This window comes from Archocentrus centrarchus, chromosome 14 (genome assembly GCF_007364275.1).
Source record: "Archocentrus centrarchus isolate MPI-CPG fArcCen1 chromosome 14, fArcCen1, whole genome shotgun sequence".
Classification (NCBI taxonomy): domain Eukaryota; kingdom Metazoa; phylum Chordata; class Actinopteri; order Cichliformes; family Cichlidae; genus Archocentrus; species Archocentrus centrarchus.
The window spans coordinates 18,157,923-18,176,660 of NC_044359.1; the positions used below are offsets into that span (position 1 = coordinate 18,157,923).

The 18,738-nt window shown below is 40.8% G+C and overlaps 1 protein-coding gene across 1 annotated transcript in view; it reads left to right on the plus strand.

The window, feature by feature from the left end:
• Positions 1-10,697, plus strand: part of jade2 (jade family PHD finger 2) — a 233,848-nt gene extending 223,151 nt beyond the window's left edge. Inside the window, 2 exon segments of the mRNA XM_030747308.1 lie at positions 5,066-5,211; positions 7,667-10,697. Coding sequence (XP_030603168.1) covers positions 5,066-5,211; positions 7,667-8,452 — 932 coding nt within the window. The 3' untranslated portion in view covers positions 8,453-10,697.
• The last annotated feature ends 8,041 nt before the right edge of the window (positions 10,698-18,738 follow it).

Sequence of the window (18,738 nt, forward strand, 5' to 3'; positions counted from 1 at the left end):
AGGAAGATCTCCAGGATTGAAAAAAAAAACCATATATTAACAGGAATTTGATTTATAGACATTTATAGATGTAATAGAGCAAGGACAGGAAAATACTAAATAAAATAAGGTAACATAAACCATTGCATACCACTGTACATGGGCAGATCGTGGTTAGAAGAGAGATGCCGGGGAAAACCTTGAATAAATGTGGAAAAGAAATGTCCTAATTAAGGAACGATATTGCATAATCTGTTTTTAAGTGCATTCCAGAACTGCATTCTTAAGATAATACACATAAATACTACAGACAGAATTCAGACCCAACCGGAGGAAACACCAAAACCAAAAGTTTGAAAGTTAGACTCAAAAAGTTATAGGCAAATAAAAGTCTGTGAAATGTCATAAGACATATAAAATGCATGCAATATCTGATTATTGTGAAATTGAATGGATTTGAGTTAAATTAGTTGTCTGTAAACACGAAACACTCCTAATACCAGAGGGATATGAAGATGGTACTTTTAAAGCATTATCCTAGGTTATTAACCCAGGGCTTCTTGAGATATAGCTGATAGAACTGGACATAGCAACAAAGTGGCATGTTTAAGTTTGTCTCCTGGTTTCCTCTCTCTGAACTCTGCTCCATCACCCCTCCCTGTCTTCTTCACACTTCTTCACTGCTCACCCCCCTATCCCCCACCCCCACCCCACCCCTTCCGTCACCTATTCCCTCCCTCGGAGCTCTCTCGATCCCTGCAGAGACATGCTGCGTCATGGAAACAACCAGCTCAGCATGTGTGTCTGTGTGTGTGTGTATGTGAGATAGCTGGTGTTAAAGGCACCCTAACAGCACCTCCTGCTGTCCTGCTTGCCAGATCATTATAAGCAGTGAAGATTTACAAGGAGGTTGAGAAAAGAAGAGAGAGGAAGATGCTCAGACCACAAAAATGTGCACACTTATGAGTGCGTTTCTGCAAAATTGTGTCTGCAGTCTTTGCATTCCTGATGTGTATAGTTACTATGGTATTTAGATGTATTTGTTCCCCAAAGACAGTACAACTTATCTCCCAGTGCTTCTGGCTAAATAAACCTCATCATTTTCTATTCACTTGATGATGCACATGTTTAACAAGTCCCTGAAGGGTTGTACTTAGAATTTTTTTGTGGACATTGCTTTGCCTCACAATAACATTTCCACTTACTTTGACTCACAGTGGAAGTGAGCTATATAACAATATTGAATATACACCCTATCCTGGAGCTGCTTAAGGCTAAATCACTGCATTTAGAAAGTAGGGACTGACTGATAATCACCTAATATGACTACAGTCATATAGCTGTGTGGCAGCTGTAACACATGAGTAACACAAATACAATTGCTACATAATAGCAGTTGCGTCTGCGCGGCTGGATACAATCAGAAATTGGCCATTTAAAAAGAAGAATGGACTCCAAATGCATCATGTGAAGTGTCACATCAGGCTTCCCCCCCCTTAACTAGACAAGACTAACACACCAACAGTTCAGGAACAGAAGGAATAGAACATTTATTGCACAGTATTAAACCTCATTGCAAGGCAGTTCCAAAGTAATCCAGAATGCAATTCCTCACACTGACCGCTCTGGAGCTCCTTACAGTCTGGATGGAAGGTTGTGTCCAAAGTCATTCACTCATTTACTGCTCACTACTTAAGGACTGCTGTGTAGATTAATAGTCTTTCTGTGTGTGTGTGTGTGTGTGTGTGTGTGTGTGTGTGTGTGTGTGTGTGTGTGTGTGTGTGTGTGTGTGTGTGCACACTCTCTCTTTTTGGCAATAATTCTTATAACATTGGAAAACCTGTTTATTTCCCTTTAAATGGCGCCATATTTGTAAGGAAAATTGTGGGTTGAGCAGCAGGGTTGAGTGTGTGGGTTGCGCCCTTGAAAAACCTGCCAAATCTTCTCTGCCAAACAGCTTATTCTGCTATTGACTCTTGTTTGGTGTTATTTATTCGATTAGATGATTGATGTCTGAAGAAAACAAGACATATTGGCAATTTAACAATTTATTCATTTAACAAACAGCGGCCTCAGTAGCATGTGGAAGAACCATACACAGCCACAACAGCCTGGCACCTCCTCCTCATGCTGGTCACCAACTTGGTCACACACTGGTGTAGGATAACATCTCATTCTTCAATCAGCATTTGTCACAAATCAGCCAGCGTGGTTGTGTTGGATTAATCTGGTACGAACAGCACGCCCAAGCTGATCCTTCAAGTATGGTGTGATCAAGCAGCAGTCACTTATAAATGAAGCCAATGTAGAAGTACCAAAACTTGCAATTCCTCTAGTGGCCACTTGAGGCTGGCTCAAAAGGGAGCCATAGAGGCACAATAGAGTACAATGTCTAATTTTACAGCCTAGAAAGAAAGAAAGAAAGAGTTTTGGCCTCTATGGACAGTTTGCCCCTTCATAACAACTCATGAGTGGGTGAGTTTTTATGCTACATCTGGGTACTAGTAAGGCTTAAAGTGTCCCAACACAGGCACATGTAGCCAGTCTATGTCTGCTAAGTCTCACCTAAACTCATCTGAGTCACTGAATTGGACCTCTCTGCTATGATTGTGCTGTCCATCCCTTTTAGAGCATTTTAATGGAATTATATAACAAATAATAAATAATATTGCCATGACGTAAAGCCTATCCGGGAAGTTTGTGCTTCAGTTTTGTTTAGTATTGTATTAGTTTGTTAATGAACACTGATTTCCACGTGTTGCCCCCGAAAAGTTTATGAAAGCTGATAACTTCACCCTCTGGTCAAAATCTGGTCACTTTTGGATCCTCACTGATATTGAGGCTTCAAAATCCTGAGTCTTTTCAACTGGTGATGTCTATCTTTTATGTGAAATCCATGGTTGCAATGAGTTGCTTGGTTTCCTCTTGCTTGTCTGCTCATTTTCCCTTGAGGCAATCCACATTACAGCGCTTGAGCAGGAACAATCACTTATACTACTTTTTGTAAGGCAATGTAGGATACACTGAGTGCACTATATACCATGTAATCATAATCACTATACATTTGGATGACACTACAAAATGGGAAACTGTTGTCCATAATTTTTTTGTTTGTTCTTTTGTGATTTTTTTGCCATCTTTTTAACTGTTAAAACTTAATAATGACTTAAAATTGCTAATATTGAGCCAACTCTACCACAATTCTTTTCCACAGGTGTCCCTTCTAGAAATTAAATCTTTGAGAAGTGAAAGTGTGGGTACATTATTAAACAAGTTTGTCTGTGCTTTTTTATTACAGGAAGAAATCCTAAAATGCTGCAGACAGACATGCGGTGCTTTGGCAGCACTTCTCACAGCACACAATGATAGAAAAGGAGCCATGAAAATCTCCTAATTATACAGACACACATGCAAACACTTTAAAGGGAGCAGCATTGTCTGTAGATTCACACACACACACATAATGAACACACTCATACTGAACATAGTCCTGGGCTGCGATAGTCCTGTAAACACAGTTCTGTGGTGAAAGCAGTGTTGGAAAAGTCATTATATGCATCTTTTTTTCTTTCTTTTTTTTTTTTTGGCAAGGAGACCGAGCAGGTTTTGTCTCAACATCAATGCTATTTTTACTTGGACACTGTCATCAAATTTAAGTGCTTTGAATTTAATATTCAGCAATTTGGAATTCAAACTTGAAAACACAAAATATAAGCCTTCATTGGTAATCTTGAGCCAAATCATTGTGCTTGCTCTACTTACACACATGCAGTGTCATGACAAAGTATTTGCCCCCTTCCTGATTTCTTGGGGTGGGGGGGTGGGGGGTTGTCACACACATCATCAAACAAATTTTGATATTCAACAAAGATAACCTGAGTGAACATAAAAAGGCTGTTTTGATTATTTTATTTGTTAAGAGAGAAAAGATATCCAAACCTACACTAACCGGACCTGCGCGTTGTTAAATCATGAGTTAATTGTGGTTAATTACAGCGGCGGCATCCACAGGAGAGTTCCAAGGAGAACACCACTGATGACCAAAAAGAACACAAAAGCTCGTCTCACATTTGCCAGAAAACATTTTGATGATCTCCAAGACTTTTGAAAAAATATTCTGTGGACTGACGAGACAAAAGTTGACGTTTTTGGAAGGTTTGAGTCCCATTACATCTGGTTTAAAACTAGCACAGCGTTTCATAAACAGAACATCACATCAACGGTCAAACATGGTGGTGGTAGTGTGATGGACTGGGGCTGCTTTGCTGCTTCAGGACCTGGATGACTTCCCGTAATTGACGGGACCATGAATTCTGCTTTCTACCAGAAATTCCTTAATGAGAATGTAAGTTCATCAGTTTGTGCCCTGAAGCTCAAGAGCACTTGGGTTGTGCAACAGAACAATGATCCAAAACACCGGCAATCCCACCTCTGAATGACTCAAAAGAAACAAAATGAAGGTTTTGGAGTGGCCTAGTTAGAGTCTAGACTTAAATCAGATTGAGATGCTTTGATATGACCTTAAACAGGCCAAAATTCCTCCACAGTGATGTGAAAGACTTATTGTCAATTATCACAAATGCTTGATTGCAGCTCTTGCTGCCAAGAGTGGCACAACCAGTTATTATGTTTAGGGGCAATTATTTTTTTCACATAGGGTCATATTAAGGTTTGGATAGCTTTTTTCCCTTAATAAATGAAATCATTTAAAAACTGTTTTTTGTATCTACCTGGGTTATCTTTGTCAAATATTATTCTGATATTTGTTTGATGACCTGAAACATGTAAGTGTGACATATGTGTTAAAAAAAAAAAATCAGGAAGGGGGCAAATACTGTATGTCTTTAAAGAGAAGTCCCTTCAGCTTCTCCAACACTTTGTGCCATTTTGCCTTTGTTTTCTTAATCTTGTAAAATGTGCAGCACTCCTCACCTGTCTGCTTTGTTTTTTCCCTCCTCTTCCTTTTCCTTTCCATTCATTTCCACCAATTCCATCCATTTTTCCCCCACATTTTTCTGCCTCCCCTCCCTTTTTCCTCACTGCACCTCCTCTCTCTCTCTGCTTATGCCCCTTCCCTTTTCCTCAGGTTTGTCAAAGTCATTCCCATTGGACAACTCTTTGTTCGACAGCTGGCTCGCCCAGTCAGTTCAGATCACCGCTGACGACATGCTGAGCCAATGGGCTTTGGGTGCCCAACATCGGGACAAGAGTGGCAGCCTGCTCTCTGACCAGGTAGGGCTTCAGCAGCAGAGGGCATAGAAGACGATGTGTTAGTAGAGGGATAGAGAGAGAGAAGGAATGAAATGCAGCAATTGGTCAGACCACTGTAAGGACTTTAGCCTTCAGTATATGGAGTGCTTGCTTTACCAGGTGAGCTGCAGCTGTTACATGTTATAATAACAGATGAATACAATTGACGTCTTGCTCAGTACTTGGAAAATAAAAAAGCAAGCTGCAACATTTTAAATAGAGCATTACATCTTGACCTGAATTCCAATCCACTTCACTGGTGAACGAAACTATGCCAGGGACCTTTCTGCAAACAGACCTGATCAACACAAACAGTTACACAAGTTAAAAAAAGTAAAACGTCCTTATTAGTCAAGGAAGGGAAAAAGAGCCAAATACCAGCCAACTGATATCTGTAAAAACAGGCAGGAGTGTACAAAATGTACACAGAGAAGTCCACGTTTGAGCATTAGTTCACGCTAAAACACTCCACATCAACCAAGAATATGCACTGAGTCATTTTAATTAGTTTTTGTTAGTTGAAAATCGAATTGAGCATCAGTACTATCCTCAATGCTGCCTGTGTAATAGGGATACTTTTAAATGTAATGCAGTTAGTCCACTGCCACCTGCTGCAGTGTTTCTCACAGAATTTTATTGTATTTCTGGTTCAAACAAATGCACAACTGCCAGCAAGCACCAAGTGCAAACCTATGCTTTTTAAAGTAAAATAATGAACACATCTATACGTACGTGTGTGATTATATACATATAGATATATTTTTTTTTTAAACAGACCAATAAGCAGCTACCTCTCCAGTAAATTCCTCATCCCATGGACACACTCCAGCTGCATCATATTGGAGTGCAGCTGTGCATTATAGTCCCTGATCTGTAGCCTTTATTAGCTCAGCATAGTGCCACCAGCTCTCCACCTATCGTGGGTTCTGGTTAAACTGGCCCTGAAGCTTGCAGGGAAACACTGGAGCAGACCAAGGATATATACAGCAGTTCAAAATAGTGGAAATGGAGACAGTCTGACCACAGGGTGAAAGAATTAAGACTGCTGATTGATATTAAGGTCTGCCAGAACAGCAGCCTGACCAATTTGCCTGAAGGAAAACACTAGTCAGAAGGACCGGAACTAACTGGTTAGTAGCGACCAAACTTTCAAACTATAACCAAAGGGCAGCTCGGACAGATAAAATAAATAAATAAATTGCAAACTATATTCCATGTATCACCTTTTTGATGTTGAAACATAAATACTTATTCAGGATTTGCGGCAGAGCTGTTGTATTTTAAACTGCTTTGGATATTCATGTGTACATAAATGTCATTATAAAGCCATTTATACAGATTTACTACTTAAGTGAGGACCAGTGGTCTTAGGGCTGAGCTGCAATCAGGTTAGGAATGTCAGAACGTATTAAAAGATAGACTAATGTTTTTCTCAACAGAAATATATAATATCACAGTTTTTATCTTAAGGAACATCAGCATGCACTGAAGACTACAAATTTGGAGTTTCTCTGTGTGAAGATGAAAGTAGAAAGGAGCAAACTCTGTTGCTTTTCAGTCAAGTTTCCATCCTTATTTCGTTGAGTCTGCAGTAAGCCTGTCAGCCAACACAATATCAGTGTGTCGTTTATAACATCTGAAAGTTAGTCTGACTTTGAACAAAGACCTGAACATTGATTCTTTGGGTTGAGTGCAGTTTTGTATAGATTTCATCACTTCTGATTGCACATTGATCAATCTACTAATCACAGCAAAGCTGCTGTACCCCCCAGGAATCAGCTGTTTGCGTGCGGACTGGCAGGGAGCTCTAACCAGATTGCACTGCTGTTTTTGGATGTTCTTAAGAACAATAAACAAGAACATGGTCATTTGTTCCAATTAAACAGAAACCTGATATCTTTCAAAAGAAAGATCCTCATGAATAAACAATGATCTAATTTAAACAAAGCCCACATGTTGCAAGTTAAAATTAGGTGCGTCGTTTAAATAAATAACAAAATCCCTACTTATTAAAAATTAAAAGAGTTAGAGATTCAACAGAATCACGCCTTCAAGAAATAAAAGATCACAATGCAGAGTGCTGTCAGAACAAATCAGCTTTGTTATTTAGTTTTTTTTTGCTCAGGAACAAAATGTGACATCGGTAGCTTACAGTCTCCGCTGCTGAGCTGTTGGACATGTGGGTAGGTGGGAGTGGGTGGGGAGTTTTTGTTCCAAAATATTAAAAACCTGAAAATCAGAGCAATGAGCAAATTAACTGTTGTATCAATCAACTTTTCAGTTATATCGTGAATATTTTGTGTTATTTAATTTTTAAACATGAAGAGATTTGCCTCTTTTCTTCTAATCAGTTTTATTTCTTATCTCTTCTCCACCATCTCCTCTTTCATCACCAATTTCTGCCTTTCCCTGCTCTATTTCTCCTGCTCTCATCCAGCTTCTGCAGGGTGAGGAGAGCCTGCTCAACTTAATGATGGAGAACTCCATGCAGTCCACGTGGAAAACACCCCAGCTGGGGCGCAGACCTAAAGGGGGCAACAAGCCCCGTGTTCGTGGACAACCAACCACTCCCTCCCAGCCTCAGACACTCCTGTCTGCAGCAGCTGCATCCGCTGGCAGCAGCCCCTCCACCGCAAAGAGGCTCTGGGCAAGCGTGGCCGAGGAAAAATCCAGCCATGTGGGTCGGAAAGGGGAAAGGAACAAAGGCTCCTCCAAGACTGTGCACCACCCCCTTCATCACCACCAGACCAGGAGCTCCGACCTTTACAGGGAACCACCGCCACAGCCACCCATCTCCAAAATGGATTCTTGTCACATCTCGGAGGATCACGGTCCATGGGACAGCATCCATGCAGGGAATGGTGTTGTGTCAGGGGCTGGATCTGGTTTCACAGCGAGCTCAAATCCACCAGTCTCTGGTCTTGGGTTCACAACAGCAGACGCTGGGACGATCTTTCGTGGCGGGACCCCACGGCACCGTCTGGCGCGCCACGGTAAATCTAGAGGGAGGGGCGTCGGTGGAGGTGTAGCGAGGTTAGAGTCCATGGACCTGCCGCTCGCAGGACAAGACACATCCCTGTTAGACGCTGCTGAGACTGATGGGTACTTCTCTGATGGCGAGCAGAGTGATTCAGACACACGCACCGGTGGGCGCAAGCTCCGCCTGCCGCAGTTGCACTCTGGGAACGAGGACCTGCTGAGAAGGAGCGTGCTGGCTTCCTAAAGAACTGAGATTCAAATAGACAAACATAAGCAGTTATCCAAGCAGAATCCTGCTGGCTAATTGTTTTTTCCATCTGTGCCCAGCATACAGTCTATAAAACACGGCTGGATCGCTTTGTTCAACCAAAATCTCGATCACATCCATCAGTGGAAAATCTTCAGCTCCTAACCTGCTCTGTTTTTAGGGGGGAGGGGATTTGAATGTAGCCGTTTGCCTATCATACAGAAAAGCTTCTCCACTGGACTGCAGTTTGTTGTTAGCTTAACATAAGATGTGATGCATTCAGCAGATAGGAAACAAACATTAACTTCAGTCTTTTTTTTTTTTTTTTTTTGTGTTGTATATTTCAGATTCAGCTCATTTCTGGGTGTCCAAGCACCCAGTTCCTGCCTCATGTCTGTGGTATCTGCCAGACTTGGGAACAAACACTTTGGGGCATTATTATTATAATTATTATTATTATTCAAGCTGGTTTCAGGGTATGCTTCATTCTTGGCCTTTATGGCCTGAGTTGCATCCAGTGAGTGCTTGTTTTCTTGAATATGTTCAGTGGAAAAGACAATTTCACACCAGAGTTGGTCTGAATATGTGCAGCGGATAACAGCTTGTATTCAGCCTTGAAAAGCACAACATAGCTAGTCATAAGAGCTGTAATGTAAGCACTTGTGTGTATAATAGATGCTCATTCAGGGTTGGGGTCAATTTTCCTCCTTTTTGACTTGGTTGTAAAATGTACACTGAAGCCTTCATTCTCAAATTCATTTTTACATTTTACTTAAAAAAAAAAAAAAATCTCCAGCTTTGCCAGTTTTTGAATAGTGAACACATTGACCCCAACCCTGATGCTCATTCAGATTTTCACACAGACACACAAACACACACACACACAAACATACTGACACACAAACTACCATAAGCGGATCCCTTTGCTCACATCACAGCGGTTGTTGAAATATTTGGTCTGACTTTTGTCAGCTGCTTTCAAATTATTCCTAATTCTGAGTTCTTTTATTCCCAAATCTTTGAAGAAAAATCATTGTACAAACTCTGTGCCTTCTGTCGCTTGCCCTGTGGCCCTGCGTCCCCCTCAATCGACACCAACTTTCTAAATCAACCAAACAATCACTGAGTAGATCAATCAGTCGTTTCTCAATCGGATTTGTAACAATCAAGCCAAAAGGAAATCCCACTGGAGTGGTTACTGAGCGTAGCTAGCATTGGGCTCCTTGTCACCTTAACAATTGTGTAGTGCCTGAAAGGATGTAAATGCAGCATTTGCCATTTATCAACAGAGCATCTCCTGCAGCATGCAAAGCAGAGCAACACCATACTGTCAGTGCAAAGAGCTGCCTGCTGTGCTGTGCCCCCCTGACTTACATCACTGCAGCCCAGAGCCATCAATAAGCAGAGTTTGGCCAGGTTGCACTGTAAGCACCATGTGTCTGCCACTGAGAAGGAGACCTCTCATTTCAAATTTCATATGTAAACATGTGTTTTTGATTTTAATTTTTGGACTGAATTACAGTGGTAACTCATATTACATCTTGTCGTGTTACTGCAGATGGTGCTCATTTGCGGTGTGGTTAACCAGTAGATCAATTTAAAGTTAAAAGTCCAATCACATTTTTCAACCTCTCACAAATGTGGCTAGCTGAGATGTCTTCATGTAACTGAAGTTTGAGAGACATGTTTTAGAAACAGTTAAAGACCATTTTTGCCAGTTAGTATGACCATCCATTGTGTAGTTTGACTAAATTATTGTTACTAAATGGCCCATTCCTAGTTAACACATCATGCAAAACTAGCCCAGACTCAACGCACCACGAAAACATGGCATAAAAAAATCCAATATATATTTATATATACACACACATATACCAGATGACAAGAATTGGGGAAATTAGTTCATTTTTGTTAGTCAGATCATCCATGTGTATCTATGCAGTTTATTATTTTGTTATATGAAGACCAACGTGGCAGCCACTGGTGTTTGACGTGGCCAAGCTTTCACAACCCATGGCTCCCTGCACGTGTTGTTCCTGTTAGATAGATGTAGACAATGTAATAATCAGCTTCAGAGGCCTGCGCTCTTAAGTCCTTGAATTGATTTGTTTGTAAATTTGTTTTTAAAAAAAAAAAAAAAGCGGTTCGTGTTGTTTTTCTCAGAGAGTTGTATTTTGTACTTTAAGCAGTCCATGGTATTCTCAGGGGTTAAAAAAAAAACTTTTAAAAAAGAAGAATAAAAGGTTAAAAATTTATGGAAAAAGCAACGAAAGACGTAGATATATATATATATATACACACACATATTTTATATCATATACAGTATATATATATATATATATATATATATATATATATATATATATATATATATATATATATATATATATATATATATATATATATATATATGAAGTGACGTGTGTTTGTCTAGAAACTTCCATATTTGGAAAGCTTCACTGTTTGAACTCCAACATGAGTACTACTGAGCATGCTTCTTCTCTCAGTACAACATACGACCATCAGCCCTGGGTTCAGTAGTCTCGATAAGTAATTCCCAATTTGACCCATGTGAACTGAGGTCAAATAATACTGACTAACAGAAGTGGTTGTCTTTTCAGTCGCACCTGTCTCACGTCAAGGTCCCACCCATCGGGGATGAAATAAAGATTCATTTTTAAGGGCTGTTTGACCCAGGCCTGATACACACATTTTAATAGAGGCACAAGTCCATTCTACTTCCCCTTTTATCCTGTATGAACAGCTTCTAACTGGTCTTCTGGAGTGACCAAGGCCAAAGAACAGATCTGTGTATCAAGGCACCATATTTTAATCTTATGTACAAACACGCATAAGCTGTCAGACAACTCTGCCAGTGACGTCCAGGTCAGCTCGGCTTCATCTGGTTTCTCAGCCTGGCTCAGTACAGGTTAGTCAGAAACACCCAGATGTTATACAACCTCCTCTCATACAGGGGGGGTGTTTTTAATTCCACCGTATCCAACCTGGATAAATCTGAATTCACGGGGGTTTCACACAAGAAAAGCCCGGTGATGATTGTTAAACACAGACTTGCATGTATTAACCCCCTCCAGAAAAAAAAAAGCCAAATGCTGCTGAACTGAACACACAATATACAGCTCTCTCTCACACACACACACTCATGCGCACGCACACACACACACACAAGCCGCAGAGCTGGTATAACAGGGTTATAATGTAAAAGATGACTAGTTTTTATGTATATGTGGTCCTGACTGCATCAGGAAGCATGAGTTTACTCAGAGCGAACCACCACTCCCGCCCCCCTAAACAGCAGGAGAGTATTATCACAGGTCAGGTGACGGCGCTGCGTCTCTGTCTCCTTTTGTCCCTTCAGGTGTAGCCAACATAGAAGAACTTGCGTTGTTGCAAAGTCTTGTAAAACAAACAGTGTGAATACAGGAATTGGTGGAGGATTTTGGACTTCTACGTTGGCTATTACAACTGATCATTACGACATACACAGCAATGACAAAAACTGCAACAAAGCTTGTGTTCTGATGCAAGGATTCGGCGACTCATCGCCACGAATCCTCCGCCAGGTGTTTGTTACCATTCATGTGTTGGTAAGACAGAAAAAATGTTATCTTGGTTTCAATATTCAATGTTCAGAGTAGCCTGACGTTGTAGACAGTGGTATTAGACAAGGCCTCACATGTATGGCCTTAACACGTAGTAGCAAAGGCTGAAGCTGCACAGTGCCAAAAGGACAAAAGGACAGAAAAATATTCATTTTGGGCTGAATTTGTGGAGGTGGTTAGGAGTATGTAAGATTTCCTGCTGTGTGACGGTTAGATTCAACACAAAAACAGCACCGGAATATGTTTTTTCAGGCAAATTGCACTTCTGATCTTTTTTTCCTTGATACTGTGCAGCCTTAGCAAACAAACTGGTTATTATTCTATATTTACAGTGTGGCTTCAATGCCCTCTCCTTCCGCTTCGTAGATACTGTAGACTGGAGTCTCTTGCAGGTTCTTTTTTATCAATATCCACTAGAATGCAACTTCAAAGCATCGCTATCCTCTGTGTGGTACGCTGGTGTGGGTGTTGGCTCGCAGCCCGAAATGTGCTCTGATGGTCTTTGAATTTTGCAACTCTGTCAGGTCGAATATCCGCATGAAGAGAGATCCAGTTTAGAAGGTTTTTCTCTCTCTCTCTCTCTTTCCGGGTTTGTCCCATAAAATTAGTCATGGCGTGGAAGTTTTTATCCTCATGCTGGAGCATCAGTGTCGGTAGGTCACGTTCCTCTATGATAAGTCACCATTTAGAGCGCACGGTTAAGACAGAACATGTAATGGATAACCTATACAGTCTTCTACTTGCTGTGTGCTGAGAGAAAACCTCCCCCAGGTGTTGGCATGAACGCTACACCGTGGAAATAAACTGATGGGCACAAGCACATAATGGCAGGTCAGAAACACACCTACCCACAGTGATGCTTTCCACTAGACCGATTGCTGCAGGTAATTGGAATCTCGCCTGCGTACAGCTGCTGTTTACTGTACTGACTCCGTTGTAAAACATCACTGCACCGGCAGGGCTGGGCTCCTCAGAACCCCCTCAGCAAGACGAAAGACACATTTAGAACTTTTTATTAGCAAAAAAAGCAGTTTAGGATAAGCCAGAAATGACAACAATGATCCGTTCTGTTGAAGGACAAAATCAAAACAGGCTTTAAATTACGGGAATTGCGCCTAGTGGGTGGGAAAAGTTGTATTTTTACAATTTAAAGTAATTTCTTGCTCTGAGGTGGTTCTGGGGAACCACATGGGCATAGGGATGCAGTTCATATGATGTCTTTCTTCTTCTGTGGTTGCTCCTTCATCCAAAAAATGGTTTGAGGCTGTCGTTGGATCAGTGAATGCAGGACTGGCTATACTGCTTAGAAAATAAATACCTGTAAGCCTCAAGTGACAGCAGTCCAATAATAAAGGCAAGATTAGATTTGAAGTCTCAAAATGTTTGCAGTTCTGTCTAAAAACTGTTTCCAAACAGCGATGAAGTTTCATGGAGACTGCTCAGTGCTTCCTGTTTCTGGTTTCACTGCCTAGTCTTTGGTTCGCTGTCCTACGCCAGCCGTACAAACCTGCCCACCTACCTACCACTGGAGTTTATACTCATCTACAATAATGTATAATACTGTTCAACTACTACTACTAGACATTTTCATTTTCCGTGTTTTTAAAAAGGCTTTTGCAAGCAGTTTTTTTTTCTTTTTATAATGCTTATCTGGCCGCTGTGGCTCGTATCAAACTAGAAAGCTGACTCATTATCTGCTTCTACTGTTTTTACTGGCGCTTTGCTCTCCTCTCTGTTACAGCAAAGTTATGGCTTCATGGTCTCAGCATCCAGAACCCAGACACACTGCACAGATGGGAGGTTTAATTGCACAACTGGAGCTGCTGCTGAGGAAGGAACAATGTTTAAGTTAAATTCAGCGGGGGGGAGGTGAACCACAGTGGTCTGAATCAGAGGTCGAGACAGATTACTACAATCAGTCAGTTGCATCTTAAAAATCTAGTATTTGTTTCATTTATCAAAAATGGCAGATATTCCCCAGATTCAGATTCTCAGCAGTGAGGATTTGCTGCCTTTTCTTTTCTCGTGTATCTTTAGAGTCTGGCAGCAGTCTGAGGGCACCACATTGCTGTTTCATATCAAAGGTTGAAGCAAACCTCAAGAAGCACTCATCCAAAAAGCATTCCTCCTATTCTTGTGACTTTTTTTGGACACTGTTGGTCATTTCTTGTCGACCGAATGTGGAACCAAAGAGTGTTTGAGGCTCCACCCATGAGATTGTGTCTGCCTCCACAGCAGCTCAGAGAAATGTTTTCAGACTAAAGCTCCCATCTGTACCCACTGTGTACCCTACTCTGCACCATTTAACATCTTCCTTCTCCTCCTCCCACCACCAGCAAATTTCCCTCTTCTGCTCCATCCTGAATCCCCAAAAAACACCCTCCTGTTGTCTCCCTCCTGCCCACAACTCTTTCTCTTACCCTGTCTGGTGATCAGCCTCCTTGGCACATGGCTTTTTAAAGATGATCAAAAAAGAAGAAGAAAAAAAGGATACCTATACCTTTAAGGACAAATAATGACAGATATGAGGAGTTGAAAACATTGCTCTTAGCTTTGCTTAACTCTGGCTTGAAAAGAGAGAAAGTGGGAGAAGAGGAGAGATGTTTAGAAAAAAAGGAGAGGAGGGAGACGTTTGCTGAACCGGAGCCAGAGAAAGACAAAAGAGTACAACTTGTTCTTTCCTCTGTGTTCTGTTTGCAGCCTGTCCGTGCAGTCAGGTTAACAAGCAGCTAATAGAAACACCACCAGGCCCTCCCTTTCTTCGCCTCATGCCTCCTCTCCCCTCTCTCAGCTGGGTCTCCATCAGAGATTTCTCTTAGCAAAATGTAAAACGCTAATCAGGAGAGCAGAATGGAGATGGGTCAGATTTGAAAACAATTTATTTTTATTGCAGAATATATTGTTATTCACCGCAATGTCCAGAAGATAGGAAGCTATTTAATGTTTTTATTTATATTCATGTCAAAGCATAAATTTCGCCAATATCAAACAAATCTTTATTACGATGATTTCCAGCTCCATGTGTCCTACTGGGCCTGGGTTCATGCCCTGTCTGAAACACTTATTAGCTCTTCTCAAGTTAAAGCTTCTGTGTTCACAGCCAGAGCGGCCATATTAGGAATATCCCTGCTCTGACATCACAAAGATCCAAGAGTAGAAAAAAGTGGCAGTTGAGAGCAGTCGCAAACATTAGCTTTGGCTAGAATTCATTATTTGAAAATTTAGGCATTGTAACAACAGAACAATTTAAAAAGCCTGTAAAAGAGGCTCTATTTGTAGCTGTAATGCCAACAAATCTCATCATGTATAACAAAGCCACAATTTGGATCAGTAGGTCTGAAAGTCTCCCAATAAAACACTGCTGACTTCAGTCTTTTTGTAGGATTTGTCAAAGTAAAGAAAGAAAACATATAGTCCCACCAGCTTCATCCTTTAAATGTCATGATGAGGTTGTTTAAATGTATCCACTTATAGTCTCACATTCTGGTTATTTATATTCATATAAAAATATACATTTAGCCAACAGTTCATACCAATAAAAAAATTCAGTCCGCTTTTATGTTTACTTTTGGAAATCTCACTTGAAACCTGGATGGAAAGTCCCTTTAACGGCGCCTCGCTCATTAAATGAACAATTTAGTCGACTGTCTTTACATCTGGTTTTTTCCATTGTGCTCCTGGGAGGTTCAAACATGTGTCACAGCAGACAAATTGAAGTGTAAATACAAAAAAAGAAAAAAAAAACACTCTCTGACAATCCATTTGGACAAAGCAGACATCTCCCGGCATTAATTCTGAGTTCAGCCAGGAAACTCGCGCAAAGTGCAAGAGGAAAGAAAGTGATTTCAGCGCAGTTCGCAGGTGTAAATGTAGGCTGGATACATCACGTTGAGGCACAATGGATTTCAGATGCAGGTTAAAATAATTTGTTAAGAGGCCGTCTGTACTGCGTCTCTCTGCTTCTCCCACTTGTAATTCCATCTGTCTCTGCTTTAATCCTCCTCCTTGATTTCTTCCATTTTATCCATTTCCTCACTTTTGTCCGTCTCTCGTTTCGTAAGCTGACTCACTCACGCAAATGTTTATCTTCTGCCTCCGAGTCCCTTTTTGTGTTTATCCGAGATTCGATACATGCAGGCAACCAACAGGTGTTGTGATTACCTAAACTGGAACCCTCTATGTGCTTAAGGGTGTTCTGTTAGGAAGCTTTATGTGGTCACAGGAGGCGAAATAGAGAGAGTCCACCGGCATAAATCTAGTTAAAACTAAGCGTAGCTGTTCTCCCTATGAGGCGGCTGACCTTTGGCACCACTGTCCCTCACCTCCTTCTCCTCTTTTAAGGTGCGTCCAAACAGAATGTGAGATGAATAGAAAGATCCAAGTAGCTGTTATTAGGTGCTAAATTGCCTGGGATTGTACAAACTCAGGCAGAGGAGGCGGGTTTGCAAAAGATGAAAACGTTTCTGCATGAATGAGGCACTGTTATGGACGCACACGGACGAGGAGCGAAAGGAGAACACAAATGAATTTAGTTCAGTTCAGCTGTCACACATACATACTTTGAGATCAAGATTGCAGCTCGTGTTTTTCTGTTTGGTACATCGATTGAGAGGTGCAGCAGTTAAAATGATCTGAAAGACACCTTTAAAAAACATTCACACAAAAGCATGTCCTCAGTAGATCTACAGCCACATTAAAAGCTGCTCCACATTCTGGGTAGCTTTGCGCATTTGATTTGGCAGATTTATTGTTTTTTTTATGCCGGACACTCTTCCTAATGCAGACCCAAATGGGAATTGTGTCTCCTCCTGGTTTCAAACCAGCATCTTTTTGCATGTTAGGCGTGTTCTTTTCAAAAAGACTTATCTGCAGGAAAACCAAAAGCCAACATTCATTTATTCTGGTTACCGGTGAAGGTTCAAATTGAAAGTTTAACGTGGATGAAGAGCCAGAACACTTTGCTGCCTCACTGTATATTGTACTCTGCATGCACTGCACCTTCCCACTCTAACCTCTCTTTATTCCCCTCCTGCCCTCCTTAATTTTGTGTACCTTTCTGTCTGAATCATGTATTTCCTCTCCTTTTTTGTCTTCTCCATTCTCCCTCAGCGTCTCTCTTCTGTGCAGAGCAGACAGTTTCTGACTCGTTAAATGCCACAAAAAGCAAAAAAAAAAAAAAACAAATAGAATATTGCAAGTGATGAGATTTCACCCTCAGGTTTAAAAAAGTAGAAGTTTCGGTTTGCAAAATTTTGGCCACCTCCAGCGAGCAACTTTTAAACACTCCTGAATCACCATTTTTGTGATAACATAGGCATTTAGCATGTCTCCCTCATCTCTGCTATTTCCCAACATAGATAAATACAACTGGATATCCTTCTGCTTCTAATTGGTTGTATTTACACAGCGTAAAAGCCAATCAGCACTGTCTATTTAAAGCAGAGCGGGACACATGCTTTTTTTTCCTCCTCCTCCTGTCTTTATTTGTCCTCAAAAAAGGTGTTTAAATCTCTGCTGTCACGTCCAGTTTGTCCTCCACTCTGCATCGGTTCTACAATACAATATGAATGTTGCAGGAGTTTATCCTTCTGTATTCTTTGTTTCAAAGAATGTTGTGCCATTTGTTAATAGCAAAGAGAACTATTGAACATATATGAAAAAGAAGAGCTATTTTAAATTATTTTTTGGCTTTTTTTGCTATATTTATTTTCTTGTATTAGAATCTTCTTTGTAGGAGGGAAAAAAAAACAAATCAAAAAATGTATTTTTCATTAGTGCGAAAAACCTATTTTCTTCCTTTTTGTACAATTTCGATGTTTTAAGCGAGACTTTGAAAAGCAATATGATGATGATGTTTCCTGTGACTTTATCTGCATGCTGTTTGTGTTGCCTTAATGATGGCTGCATCCCACTATGCCCCTGCCCACCTCATGCCTCCCCACCCAAACCCAACCCCGTCTGGTCCCTTCCTCCTCCCAACTTCATCTGATGGAGTCCCAATCCCATCTGATCCAGTCCAGACCAGTCCAGTCCAGTCCAGTCCAGTGCAGTCAATAAAGCAGTGCTTTCTGTGTACATGAAATTCTCTGCCTCTCTGTTCATTACACAAACTGATTTAACTAAGGGCAAAAGATCTTCTTTACTTTAGCAAAGGGAATATTCATTACAGATTAGATGTTTAATAACCCACACCTTTAGAAATTATAGAGCATGTTTACAGCAGGAAAACAAAAGTTAAGAGTGCGAGACCTTTTCTACTGTAATTATCAACGGTTACTTTCTTTTTTATCAGATCTAGAATATGGAAAACTCTTGTGTAAAGACTTTTTACGCACTTTAAAAAAGAAGTAGAGAAATGTCAGAGGTTGGTGTTAAAGTCTTTCTGTGGTGACACAATGAACTGAGTTGTATTTAACAGTTTGATTTATGAGGTTTTTGCTGCTCTCCCAACAGCGCAGAGGAGACAAAGATTTCCTTTCTCCTGATGAATAAATAAAAAACCAGGACCATACAAGCAGCTTTGTGAGATGGTATGAATATTTGCTAATTAGCTCCAAAGTACGGCAGAGACTGCTGTGAATTTCATTCTTGTAGCAGGTTTTAAAGTATTGGACAGTTTAAAAGTCAGAAAAGTTAAGGTTCTGGAGTCAAACTCATTTC